Consider the following 13471-nt stretch of genomic DNA (forward strand, 5'->3'; position numbering starts at 1 on the left):
CAAAGGTCTTGTGGGTAGTATGGGGGGTGGGGGTAGGATGGTATGAATCCTTACCCTCTCCCGTTGGTTTTTATTATTATACAGGGTAATGGTCTGTTGTAGGCGCTACTCCTTTTAATCCCCTCCTGTGTAGATATAATGGTGGAGTAGGGGTATTCCCCTTGTGGCGCAGTAGATGGGAGTGTATTGCAAGGTGATTGCCGGAGATGAGTCAGGCCAGTTAGGCTACCGGACCTAGAGTTTTTGGAGGGAGATGGTAGTTAAGGTAAGCCTAGGGGCCTCTTATGGAGCGGGTTATTGAGCTTCCACTTCGGGTGGGAGAGTGGTTGCTTACTTGATTTGATTGGGGCCTGGTCGGATGGTTTGGGCGCCAAATAGTGCAGGAAGCATCTAGGTGGTTGCTTGCACTTGGGGCGCTGCTTTGGTTATTGGTATTTCCAGGCAAGGGGCTTCAACGTCTCTGCACCGTCGCTGATGTCAGTCTCTGTGGTCTCTCGGGTAGCCCGGAGGCAGTGATGTGTGGGGTTTCTCTTTTGATGCGGCTTCCAGTCGCGTGATATAAGATGGCCGTCGCTGGCTTGGCGGGTCGGCTCGGCTATCGGGCCGCGGGCTTCCGGGGGAAAGGAGACAATTGCGGTGAGCCCAAGGGCTTCTTGTGGTGCAAATTGTCGGGTCCCCGCTTCAGATGTTGTGAAAAGCGAGATTAGTGGGGTGCTTTTCCGCTCTGGCTGTGTGATATATTCCTTAATTTTAAGGATACAAATAATCCTGGATTCCATTCAAGATTCAGCGGAATCTGAGCCAAACCAAATCTGCTTGTGCCATTGCATTTTGCGCTCGCAAGCTGGTTCTGTATTTGCCCAAATCCAAACCCAATGATTTGGGAGTTTGGTGCATACCTATTAATTTTATCAACAACCTTCTATGTGGTATTGTATCAAATGGTTTAGCAAAGTCCAAGTAGATCACATCTACTGCCATCCCAAAGTTGAGGTTCCTGCTCACCTCCTCACAAAAGATGTTACACACATAAAACCATGCTGGTACAAACTCATAGTATTGTGATTTGTAATATATTCAAGTATCTTATCCCTTATTACCCCTTCCAAAAGTTTTCCTACTGCTGATGTCAGGCCTATAGTTTTCTGGCTAAGAATCCCTTTTAAATAGTGGCACCACATTAGCAATTCACCCTCTCAGCACCATGACCTCAGTGAATTGAGTTCACCCTTAGTGCTGCGGTGGGCTTGCTATATAGGAGCTTGACATATGCTATAAAGTTTGGGCCAATACCGTTTGCACTTAAGACTTCCCATAGAAATGGCCACTCTACCGTGTCAAACGCTTTTGCAATGTCTAACGCAGCCACTGCCCTGGTATTACTGTTTGTGTGTGTTATTGACATATTTAGAAATAACCTTCTCAGGTTAAGTGCAGTCGTTTTCTCAGGGATAAATCCTGTTTGGTCTTCCCCTACCAAGTATTTTACCACCTGTGCCAGCCTCTTGGCCAATGTTTTAGCTAGGATTTTAACGTCTGCCGTCAGCAGCGAGATTGGGCGGTAGGATTCACTCAGCTGGGGGTCCTTACCCGGTTTAGCCAGAAGAGCTATCGCAGCTTCATACATTGAGGGGGGGAGAGTACCCACCCGCAGGGCTTCTGCATATACTTTTTGGAGTATTGGGGAGAGAGTTTTGGAGTGCCTTTTATAGAGCTCTATCGGGATTCCATCGGCCCCCGGGGCTTTCCCTAAGGGAAAAGAGTCTATAGCATCTGCAATTTCCTCTGTTGTGATGGGCATTTCGAGGAAGGTTTTATATAGTCTTGATTCAGCTTTGGTAGCTTTAGGGCTGCCAAGTAGCTTTTAATACTCTCTTGTGAGGCTAGAAGTTTAGAAGAGTATAGGTCTTTATAGAATGAGGATACTATATCTTTAAACCATCTCAGGGTCAGACTGGGCCTGGCCATTACTGTCTTTTAGTGTAGTTATTGCAGGTGGGCTAGATTGGTTTTTTACCATGTATGCCAGCAGCTTGCCCGCCCTTTCCCCATGGACAAAGGTGTTAATTTTAGAAAAGAAGAGCTTGTGCTGGGATATCTCCCATTGCTGTTTGGCGTATATTTCTTGCCACTGATGTAATAATTTTAGGTTGCTTTCTGTCGGGTTTTGAGTGGCCTGACGTTCCATTAGCTCTATTTTGCTCTCTGTCTCTACCACTGCCGCCCTTGTTCTTCTTTTATGGGCCCTAATGTGGGAGTTCAGAGTACCTCTGACATATGCTTTAAAAGTTTCCCATAGCGTTAGGGTGTCAGCAGTTCCATTATTTGCTTGGAAAAACTCAAGGATTTCCTCATCCAACTCAGTTTGGTTTCTAAGTATGTGGAACCAGACTGGGTTTATTGACCATCGGGTAGCTGCTGGGGGGTTAATAATTGATACGACAGTCAGCATTGGTGCATGGTCAGATATCCCCTTGGGCAAGTACTTGGTTTATGTTATTTTGGGGAGAAGACTTGCATTGGCAAACATCATATCTAGTCTCGATAATAGCAGGTGAGAGGCCGAGAAGCAGGAGAACTGCTTTTCATGGGGATGTTGGTGCCTCCATACCTCTGTCATGGATAATTCCTCCATTAGGTACCCGAGATTGCTAGCAGGTTCTACAGTGCTTGATCCTACTCTCCGTAGGCGATCAACGTCTGGGGTGAGGACCGTGTTAAAGTCCCCAGCTAGTAAATTCAGGGCATGCGGGTGCTTTGCGGAGTAATCCGCCCACATCTTAACACAGTTATCTGAGTAGGGAGGGGGTATATAGACGTTCGCTATAACTAGCTCGTGCTGCCTGATTTTGCAGTGGAGGAAAATGAATTGACCTTTTTGGTCAATGCTTAGGTTTTCTAGCTTAAAGGGAACCTGCTGGTGTATTAAAATGGACACTCCAGCTGAGTATACTGAGTAGGAGGAGTGGTATGCCCACCCTATCCAGGGGCGCTTAAGCGCCATTGTTTTGCTGCCTACCAGGTGAGTTTCTTGCAGGAGGGCGATATGCACATTGTTACACTTTAAGTAATCTAATACTAGCTTGCGCTTAATGGGGTTATTAAGGCCCCGCACATTCCAAGAAATAACATTAACCGCCATTAGTTAACTGTTGGTGCGGTGAGCCAACGAGCATTTCTGGAGTCCTACCCTCCTGTAGTTGGACCAGTATCGGCTTGCTGTTTTCCCCTGAGCATTTACAACACTTAACAGAAAACAAAAACTTGGATTGCGCAACGGCTCTTAACTTGCCCTGACCCTCCCTTTCCACCATTTGGAACCAAGGTGGAATTATACCCAACAGTAACCAAAACCCTCGGTTATCACCTGCGGCCGGCTTAGCTTAGTGCTCTGAGCGGCGCAGTATCGTGTATGGTCTTGGGGGGATGGCTATACAGCCTGGCCGTTAAGGGCCGTGAGGGGTGAGTTAGGGCTGATCCTCCTGTGGGCTCCCCAACCAGGGTTTGGGGACATTATGTACCCCAGCAATATTACTCATAGCTATAAAGGCATTTCAGAGAAAAAAAAATTTAGTGTAGTCATATTGTTCATAGTATGCATAGTTACGCGTTCATAGTGTGGAGATCAATCAGGTCGTGAGGTAGTGGTGGTTCGGAGACCAAGGAAGGTAGTACCAAAGAACTAAGTGAACTGGTCGGCTGGGCTCGCAAGCGTGTTCGGATCTGCGATGGCAGGCTGTTAGGGTGCGTTGTTTCTCGAGTCGAGCCAGTGGTTCAGCTCCTGCGGCGAGGTGAAGAACAGGTTGGTGCCGTTGGCTGTTACTCGGAGACGTGCTGGATAGAACATGGCATACTGGATATTCTCTGCCTGGAGTCTCCGCTTGGCGTCCTGGAATTTGGCACGCAGCTTTTGCACCTCAGAGGAAAAGTCAGCGTATATGGAGATTTTGCTGGCTTGAAATTGCAGGGTACTCTTCTCCCTTGCCATACGCAGTACGGAGTCCCTGTCGATCGTGTTCAGTATACGCGCCAGAAGAGGTCTCGGCGGTGCACCGGGAGGCGGGGGTTTCGCCGGCACTCGATGGGCCCGTTCCACAGCAAAGGCTCCAGACAGTTTATTCCTGTTGAAGTTACTTAGGAGCCACGATGTGATGAATTCCTCCGGTGCTGTGCCCTCGACTCTCTCCGGGAAGCCGACTAAGCGTAAGTTTTGCAAGGCAGCTTTGCAGATCTTTGCCGAGGTTCTGCATCGTTCGCTGTACTGGGGCGCAGACATCTTCCAGATCACTAAGGCGCTGCTCTGCGGCTGTAGTGCGCTCCCTCAGGCGTTGGAAGTCTTGTCGGATTATGGATAGATCTAGTTTAATTTCGTCAGTTTTAGCATTTATTAGCGTACTGCAGACCTCTTTGGTGGATTTGATTTCTGCAATCACATCCAGCAGTGTAGGTGGTTTCTGCTCATGCTCTTTACTGGTCTCAGGCGTAGCGATCTCCGGGCCTGCTCTTTGGTCGCCATCTTGTCCTTTCTTGTTGTCTCGAGAGAATTTCTCCAGCCTTGCGGCCGCTTCTGAGGTTCTTTTTTGTGCTTTATTCTGACCCATCAGGTTCCTCTGGGGTAGCACTTCCCAGTGTTTGTGATGAGGGTCCGTGGTGGTTCGCTGGGGTATAGTTATATCAGGATATGCAGGCCCTGGAAGCGGAGCTCACACAAAGTGCGACTTCTCACATGGAGTTGCTGGCCACGCCCCCCCAACCTCTGTTTATCTTTACATGTTCATGAGCTTAGCGCTGTGATTGCCAAGCCTCTTCACTTAATTTTTCAGGATTCGTTGAGGTCTGGCATGGTGTCGAGAGACTGGCAAATTGCTAATGTGGTGCCGTTATTTTAAAAAAAAAAAAAGGGATCCCATTCTCAGCCTGAAAACTATAGGCCTGTTAGTCTGACATCAGTAGTAGGAAAGCTTTTGGAAGGGGTAATAAGGGGTAGGGTACTTTACTACATTGCAGTTTACAATACTATAAGTTTGTGCCAGCATGGTTTTATGCATAACAGATCTTGCCAGACTAATTGAGTCGCCTTTTATGAGGAGGCGAGTAGGAACCTCGATGCTGGAATGGCAGTTGATATCATCTACTTGGGCTTTTCTAAAGCGTTTGATACAGGGCGGCTGATTCACTAAAGTGCGTTAAAATTAGCACTATTTATAGCATACATTAACATTTTAAAGCTTCAAATTTTTCGCATCTTAATGCACGATTTACTAAAAGGATATGTGCCTTAATTTAGACGCAATGCTGGTTCCGTGATTTAAGTCGCGAAGTCATGCGGTATTTGACGCAACACGCGCTAATTAATGCAACGCGCTACTTGTCGGCATGCTAGTTAATGCACGTGCGCTACGTTTCGTGCGCACGCCATATTAGCCATACACAGCATTACGTTCGTAAAACTACTTTTTTTGAAAATTTCCCTGCAAACTGGAGGCTACACACTCTAGGGCCAACACATACTTGAATAAATCCCACTGCAAAGTCCATATTGTATTGCCAAAAGCTCAAGAACTGTACTCTTCTATAATTACCGCCTGCCCCAAGTAGGTGTTAATTTTCGCATAGACTAATGCTATATTTAGCGCGTCTAAGTGTTTGTTAATCATGTGTTAGTATTATTTCTGCGCGAGAATTAACGCAATGCGGCAAAATTAACACATGCTATTTAACGCACATGATGTGACTTAACCCATGCGATAATACTTTAGCAAATCACGCGTTTTTTTGTGCGTCAATTTTAATGCAAAAAAGCAGGCGATAAGCGTTATCGCACTTTAGTGAATCAACCCTAGTATCTCACAGAAGGTGAGAAGGATCTAGGGGTTTTTGTAAAGTTGTCTAATTCCAGGCAGTGTCATTCTGTGGCTACTAAAGCAAATAAAGTGCTGTCTTGTATAAAAAAAGAGCATTGACTCAAGGGATGATAACATAATTTTGTCTCTTTATAGGTCCCTGGTAAGGCCTCACTTTGAGAATGCGGTGCAGTTTTAGGCTCCAGTCCTTAAAGAAGAATGCAAGTCAAATTTTAAAAAGCATACTGCCCAATAGTCCTCCTATTGTTTAGTAAAAACGCCACACTTTTGGCTCACCTATTCAAATATTTACTCAGTCACACTTCACATTTTGTAGAACAGGCAGCCATCTCTAAAAAGGTATTCTCCCTTCCTTTCCCTCCTTGCTTCATACTGCACATGTGTTTCATTCCCTCCCCCCCCCCTGCCAGATCCGCTTCTGATTGGCTGGTGGGCATGTGTAGCTCAGAACAGGAGACAGGATCAAGTTACACACATGCTCAGAGAATAGGAAGGGAAGAGAGATTTCAGTGATGTCACTGTAGTCTTCACACTGCTGTAGGCTGCAAGCACCATATCTCAGAGAAGCAAGCAGAGATCTGGGAATTTAAATATGCAGTAAGTACTTAAAAAGAATGCCTTTAGACTTACTTTTAATTTCTATTAACCTTTCATTGTCCTTTAAGAAGGATATTAATAAGCTGGAGAGAGTGCAGAGACGTGCAACTAAACTGGTTAAAGGGGATGGAAGATTTAAGCTATGAGGTTAGACTGTCGAGGTTGGGGTTGTTTTCTCTGGAAAAGAGGCGCTTGCGAGGGGACATGATTACTCTGTAAAAGTACATTAGAGGGGATTATAGGCGGATAGGGGGTGTTGTGTTTTCCCATAAAAGTGATCAACGCACCAGAGGCCACCCCTTTAGATTAGAGGAACGGAGCTTCCATTTGAAGCAGGGTAGGTGGTTTTTCACGGTGAGGGCAGTGAGGTTGTGGAATGCCCTTTCCAGTGATGCGGTAATGGCAGATTCTGTTAATGCCTTTAAGAGGGGCCTGGATGAGTTTTTGAACAAGCATAGTATCCAAGGCTATTGTGATACTAATATCTACAGTTAGTAGTAGTGCTTGTATATATATATATATATATATATATATATATATATAGTTTATGCATGCAATAGTATAGATTGGTAAGTACAGGTTGTGTGTGCTGGGTTTACTTGGAAGGGTTGAACTTGATGGACTCTGGCCTTTTTTTTAACCCTATGTAACTATGTAAGTCTCTTTTGAAGTTCCTCCTAAGTGACCAATGCATTACTAGTTATATAACTAGCCCTGGGTCTATTAAAAAGGAAACCTTCATTAGCTGGTTCCTCGGTTGTATAAACAGAAGAAAAATAACAGTTCACAATCTCAGCTTTTTCCTTGCTTTCATCCACCAACTGTCTGATATTTCTCTGATAAGGGGATGTTTACCTTCAGACAATTGTCAGAATTTTAGCAGCCCCTGTTAGAAAAAAATGTTGTCATTCATACATATTTAACTTTAAAGAGACCGACATAAAGCACAGAGCAGATCCATGAGTTTTAGCAAAGCTGATTCTGCTCTGTAGCTTCAAAACGAAACATTTCGTATAATAAAGATGAATTACAAAAATGATTTTTTCTGACAGGGGGTCATCATATTCAGACTATTGTCTCAAGGTAAACATCCTCTTTTTTTGTTTCATTTTGTGTTGCAAAAGCTCTGCAGAGGGTGGTGAGATCAGCACAGCGCATCACCAGGATTGAACTGCCAGCCATGAAGGACCTCTTACAGACAGCACTGTAGGAGGAAGATTCAGCGGATCCTCTTTGACCCCAGCCACAGCCTTTTCACGCTCCTACCATCAGGCAGCCGGTACAGGAGCATCCAGTCCCACACCAGCAGATACAGAGACAGTTTCTACCCACAAGCCATCAGGCTTCTGAACTGCTGACATTCTGCACACACCAACACACACTCCCCATAACTACTGGACTCTTCACAATGAACTTTAAGCAAAGCCACTTTAAATCCTCACTGCACAATTTCAAATATTTCATTGCATTTTTTTATTGTAAATACTTGTACCTTTATTGCAGTTTTATCATATTTAATATTTGTATTTTTTTTTGTCTATGTAAAGTTGGGAGGAGCACGGGTCAAAAAATGTCATTATGGTATTTATTGTATATGACAATAAAACTTAAAACTTGAACCTTGACTATGTTATGATCACTATTCCCTAAGTGCTCACCCAGACAAATGCTAGAGATGAGTTTAGTATTATTAGTTATTACTAGGTCCTAAAAAATAATTCCTGGTAGGTTCTTGAACAACCTGAAATAAAAAGTTTATTTACAAACCTGCTAGCTTTGTTTTGACTATATTACTCCAGCATCTGGATAAATGAAGTCCCATATAAAAACAATTTAACCCAGTAAAGCCTTGTCTTCTATTTGTAATAGTAGCTGGGTTTCATACTCCTCACTTGGGTGGTTTGTAACATACAGTGGCTTGCAAAAGTATTCGGCCCCGTTGAACTTTTCCACATTTTGTCACATTACAGCCAATGAATCAATTTTATTGGAATTCCACGTGAAAGACCAAAACAAAGTGGTGTACACGTGAGAAGTGGAACGAAAATCATACATGATTCCAAACATTTTTTACAAATAAATAACTGCAAAGTGGGGTGTGCGTAATTATTCAGCCCCCTGAGTCAATACTTTGTAGAACCACCTTTTGCTGCAATTACAGCTGCCAGTCTTTTAGGGTATGTCTCTAGCAGCTTTGCACATCTAGAGACTGAAGTCCGTGCCCATTCTTCTTTGCAAAACAGCTCCAGCTCAGTCAGATTAGATGGACAGCGTTTGTGAACAGCAGTTTTCAGATCCTGCCACAGATTCTCGATTGGATTTAGATCTGGACTGTGACTGGGCCATTCTAACACATGGATATGTTTTGTTTTAAACCATTCCATTGTTGCCCTGGCTTTATGTTTAGGGTCGTTGTCCTGCTGGAAGGTGAACCTCCGCCCCAGTCTCAAGTCTTTTCCAGACTCCAAGAGGTTTTCTTCCAAGATTGCCCTGTATTTGGCTCCATCCATCTTCCCATCAACTCTGACCAGCTTCCCTGTCCCTGCTGAAGAGAAGCACCCCCAGAGCATGATGCTGCCACCACCATATTTGACAGTAGGGATAGTGTGTTCAGAGTGATGTGCAGTGTTAGTTTTCCGCCACACATAGCGTTTTGCATTTTGGCCAAAAAGTTCCATTTTGGTCTCATCTGACCAGAGCACCTTCTTCCACATGTTTGCTGTGTCCCCCACATGGCTTGTGGCAAACTGCAAATGGGACTTCTTATGGTTTTCTGTTAACAATGGCTTTCTTCTTGCCACTCTTCCATAAAGGCCAACTTTGTGCAGTGCACAACTAATAGTTGTCCTATTGACAGATTCCCCCACCTGAGCTGTAGATCTCTGCAGCTCGTCCAGAGTCACCATGGGCCTCTTGGCTGCATTTCTGATCAGCGCTCTCCTTGTTCGGCCTGTGAGTTTAGGTGGACGGCCTTGTCTTGGTAGGTTTACAGTTGTGCCATACTCCTTCCATTTCTGAATGATCGCTTGAACAGTGCTCCATGGGATGTTCAAGGCTTTGGAAATCTTTTTGTAGCCGAAGCCTGCTTTACATTTCTCAATAACTTTATCCCTGACCTGTCTGGTGTGTTCTTTGGACTTCATGGTGTTGTTGCTCCCAATATTCTCTTAGACAACCTCTGAGGCCGTCACAGAGCAGCTGTATTTGTACTGACATTAGATTACACACAGGTGCACTCTATTTAGTCATTAGCACTCATCAGGCAATGTCTATGGGCAACTGACTGCACTCAGACCAAAGGGGGCTGAATAATTACGCACACCCCCCTTTGCAGTTATTTCTTTGTAAAAAATGTTTGGAATCGTGTATGATTTTCGTTCCACTTCTCACGTGTACACCACTTTATATTGGTCTTTCACGTGGAATTCCAATAAAATTGATTCATGTTTGTGGCTGTAATGTGACAAAATGTGGAAAAGTTCAAGGGGGCCGAATACTTTTGCAAGCCACTGTATGTAAACTGGATCTAAAGGGGTCAAGTTGGTAGCTTATATCACCCCATGTATGGTCAGATTAAGACACACAAGTTCTTAAGCAACTGTATTAACTATGACGATTTCAATGCAAGTTTAATAGCACTCCAAGGCTTTGTAACACTATTTTGCAGTAAATTCTTGTATAACTGAAATGTATGCACTTTTATAAACAATACACCCATAACAGATAGATACGAAATTCATGTAAAAGGAAGCTGGCTTAATGTAAATGCCTCAGCTTTTAAACATGTATTCAAAGTCAAATGTTATTCTATAAAAAAAAATACAAACTTATTTATGAAGCCTTTAAGTGTCTACCCTCCTGTATAGGTTAGATTGAATACAGTTGATGCTGTACACCTTTTTTTCCTAACCTTTCTAAAATAGGGCCTCCATTCAAATCAATTTTTTATGTAATAAAAAGTAAAAGCACATTTTTTAGCACATATTTAAACGAACACTGATTTTGATGCAATCATGCAACACACGTGAGCAAATTACTATTCCGTCAAGCAGTGTTCAGAGGTGTCAACCCGATTCCCGCCCACGCTCCTGGTCTCCCAACACGATTAACAGTACCCCGGTTGCGAACTGCCCATGCGCAGTTAAAGTTAGTGACATCATTTGGCGCTTTTTGCATGCACATAATGTCAATTACCCCCACACATGCACACGCAGTACTGACTTCCCTCAGCATCCCACCAAGCACCCGAGATAACAACTCCCAGGGTTGACACCTGAGTGTTGTGCTCTAGTAAGTCTAACTTTAAAGGAACACTGTTACTGGATAACTCCTAAAATGTTAGTGGAACATGAAGAAAACTCATCTATCAACCTGTCACTAATCCTAAGTGTAATTAATATCAGGAGCCTTGGGGGGGTTCTCCACTAAATCTTGCGTGGTTTTCCCGGCCAGGAACTACAGCAAGTGTGCAAGTATGTGTAAGTTCCCGGCCGGGACAACTGATAACCTAATTAAAGAACTAGGGGGGTTTTTAGAGATTTTTAAAAATTTTTGAAGGGCATCGGTACCTTTCCAATAGTTAAGGGCTAACTTTAACCCCAATTAGGAACGCACCCCATTCCACTTGTGGGATATTTTACATATTGGTAGAAGTGGAGACAAACGAACGTGCATGATTAGTATCACTGCTTTTGTTATGGAAATCTAACTAATAAGGGCAGCAAAGTTATAGTGAAACTTTTATTTATTTAATTTATTTATCACAATATCATCTAGTGAGCGCTTGGAATCAGAGAGCAATTTGTTTGTACTCTCATCAATTTAACTACTTCTATGTGCGCCTCCCTTTGATCTGTAAATATGTCAAAATATATTTTTAAACTTCTGATCATGTCTTCATATTTTTAATTATATCATCAAACTTTTGTAAATTATCATTTTTGAATTGTTTTATCATGGAGAAAATATAAAAATTGATTATTTTTAAGCACAAATTAAGATTTGGTTTTGTGTTTGTTGAGAGCGCCAACTCTCTTATCAGATATACTTATAACACTATATGGGATTAGATAGAGGAAGGAGGCTCCTTGATTGTATATATGCACTAATTTAATACATATTGGTGCGGGTTTGGTTAATTTAAAACCAATTAAGCTCCACACTAGATTTTTTTTTCTTGTTTTATTGTTCTTATGGCTGTACAATTTGCTTCTACAACCAGCTGTTATAAGGAAATGTTGCATTTGTATGTTTGTATTTCTGAAAGATTAAGGAGTCAATTTATAAAAGTTAACCACTCATTTCTATTGGATTTTTAGAAGTGTATTTATCAAATAGTAAACTATAACTTTTACTCACTGATTAATGCTTCTAAAGATACCATAAGAATAAATAGAAAGTGAGTTTTTCTGTGGTGAGATAAAGTTTCAAACTTTGATAAATCTGCCTATAAGTCTTGTTTTTATGTATCCCATTCCTAAGTACCTGTCCTACAGTGGTTTGAAGCATTATAACTGTACTACTAAGAATAATAACAGTTCAACAGACAATCCACCATATAAAAGGGGACCACCCACCATATAAACCAATAAAACATTTATTGCCTCCCCAAGAAAATGACCCTGTACCCAAAATTGTTATACACACTAGCCTAATTTAGAATGATGAGACATAGCTAATTAACAGTCAGTGGAGTTTGCTCTAAGTTTAATATCCTTCCTGCCCCTGTTCTGCACTGTCATATGAAAGTTATACAAGTTATAGCTTTAGTTATTTTAACTGCATAAATTTAGGGACCCAATAACTCGTCAGTAGTTCATAAAAATAGAGTATTTAATTACAGATTTACTCAGACGCCCGCAGCAACCAAGATTTGTTGCAGGGCGACTAATCTCCCCATCTGTCGCTGCCCTAGAGGCAGCCTGTACCCCACATACCCACTGTGAGCTGAAGCAGTCTAGGGCCCCACAGATCAAGCCACAGATATTTCCCAGGAATTCCTGCACGCCCAGGTGACTGGCAGCCAGATAGATGCAGTAGAGAATGGGTGCACCAGCCAGAAGTAGCACTAGCACCCTAAGTCTGCGAGTCACTTGCTCTCCCAGCGCCTCCAGGCTTTGGTTTGCGAAGCTGACGGGCAGCAAAAATGTTGCCAGAAAAATTGGTGAACCCTGACGCTGCAGGCGGATCAACCAGCGACGACCCACGCCGGTCAGTGAAGTTTTGAAAGGATGCAGGAAGGTCCCACAGAGCGCGGCCCATAGCAAAGGCCGAAGGAATGCCTCCAGTATGAAGTAAACAAGAACTGCTGCCCCGCAACACCCGGCTGCGAAGAGTAGGGCTCCGGTATTATAAAATGCCTGTTTTATATTACGGTCAAATCGGAGGGGCAGCGCTTGGGATAGGGAGAGCTGTCCAATTGCATATGGGGCGGCGGACGGCTGCGAAGCACTTGAAGTCCCGGGGAAGGAAATAGGGGAAGGAAAATTGTGCTCAGTTTGGCATTGTCGGTAAGGGCAATCTTTGCGGGTTGGTGAATGGCTGAAAGATCGGGCACAACTTCTTTCCTCATCAGCCATGTCTTAGGGTTTTACGTATGTGCCTATGGTGTACGTACGGTGGCCATTTTAGGACATCGTCTTAGTATCCGCTTTCCCTTTTAAGTCGATCACCACTTATAAAATGCACGTCTCACACCTTCATCTTACCCACAGGAGTCTGCTCACATCTTGTGACAATGGTGACTTATACATCCGTTTTGGCGCCTCCTCCCTTCCTCATTCATTACTCCTTCGGATTTCCGCCCTCCGGCTTCCGCCTTCTTTTTTCAGCGATTTTACTTTATTAGCTTATTAGTTACAATTGTATGTAAGTGCAGGCATAAGCTTGTTAACTTTTTTGGGCTCTCTGCCAAAAACTACTTTTTTTTATAATCTCTTTATGTATCCATTTTTTTTCACCAATGATGTTATTGATTGATAACATCATTGGTGATGGTAATTATTACTACA

General features: G+C 43.2%; 1 protein-coding gene across 3 annotated transcripts in view; it reads right to left on the bottom strand.

Annotated features, from left to right (window-relative positions):
* tmem245 (transmembrane protein 245) overlaps nucleotides 1-13249 on the bottom strand; it is a 252025-nt gene extending 238776 nt beyond the window's left edge. For all 3 annotated transcript variants that reach the window (XM_018089411.2, XM_031903925.1, XM_012953820.3), the window contains exon 1: nucleotides 12398-13249. In XM_018089411.2, the coding sequence (XP_017944900.1) occupies nucleotides 12398-13039 (642 nt within the window). In that variant the 5' untranslated portion in view covers nucleotides 13040-13249. The remainder of the gene's footprint in view (nucleotides 1-12397) is intronic.
* Nucleotides 13250-13471: the final 222 nt, after the last annotated feature.

The sequence above is a fragment of the Xenopus tropicalis genome, chromosome 6 (assembly GCF_000004195.4).
Source record: "Xenopus tropicalis strain Nigerian chromosome 6, UCB_Xtro_10.0, whole genome shotgun sequence".
Classification (NCBI taxonomy): Eukaryota; Metazoa; Chordata; class Amphibia; order Anura; family Pipidae; genus Xenopus; species Xenopus tropicalis.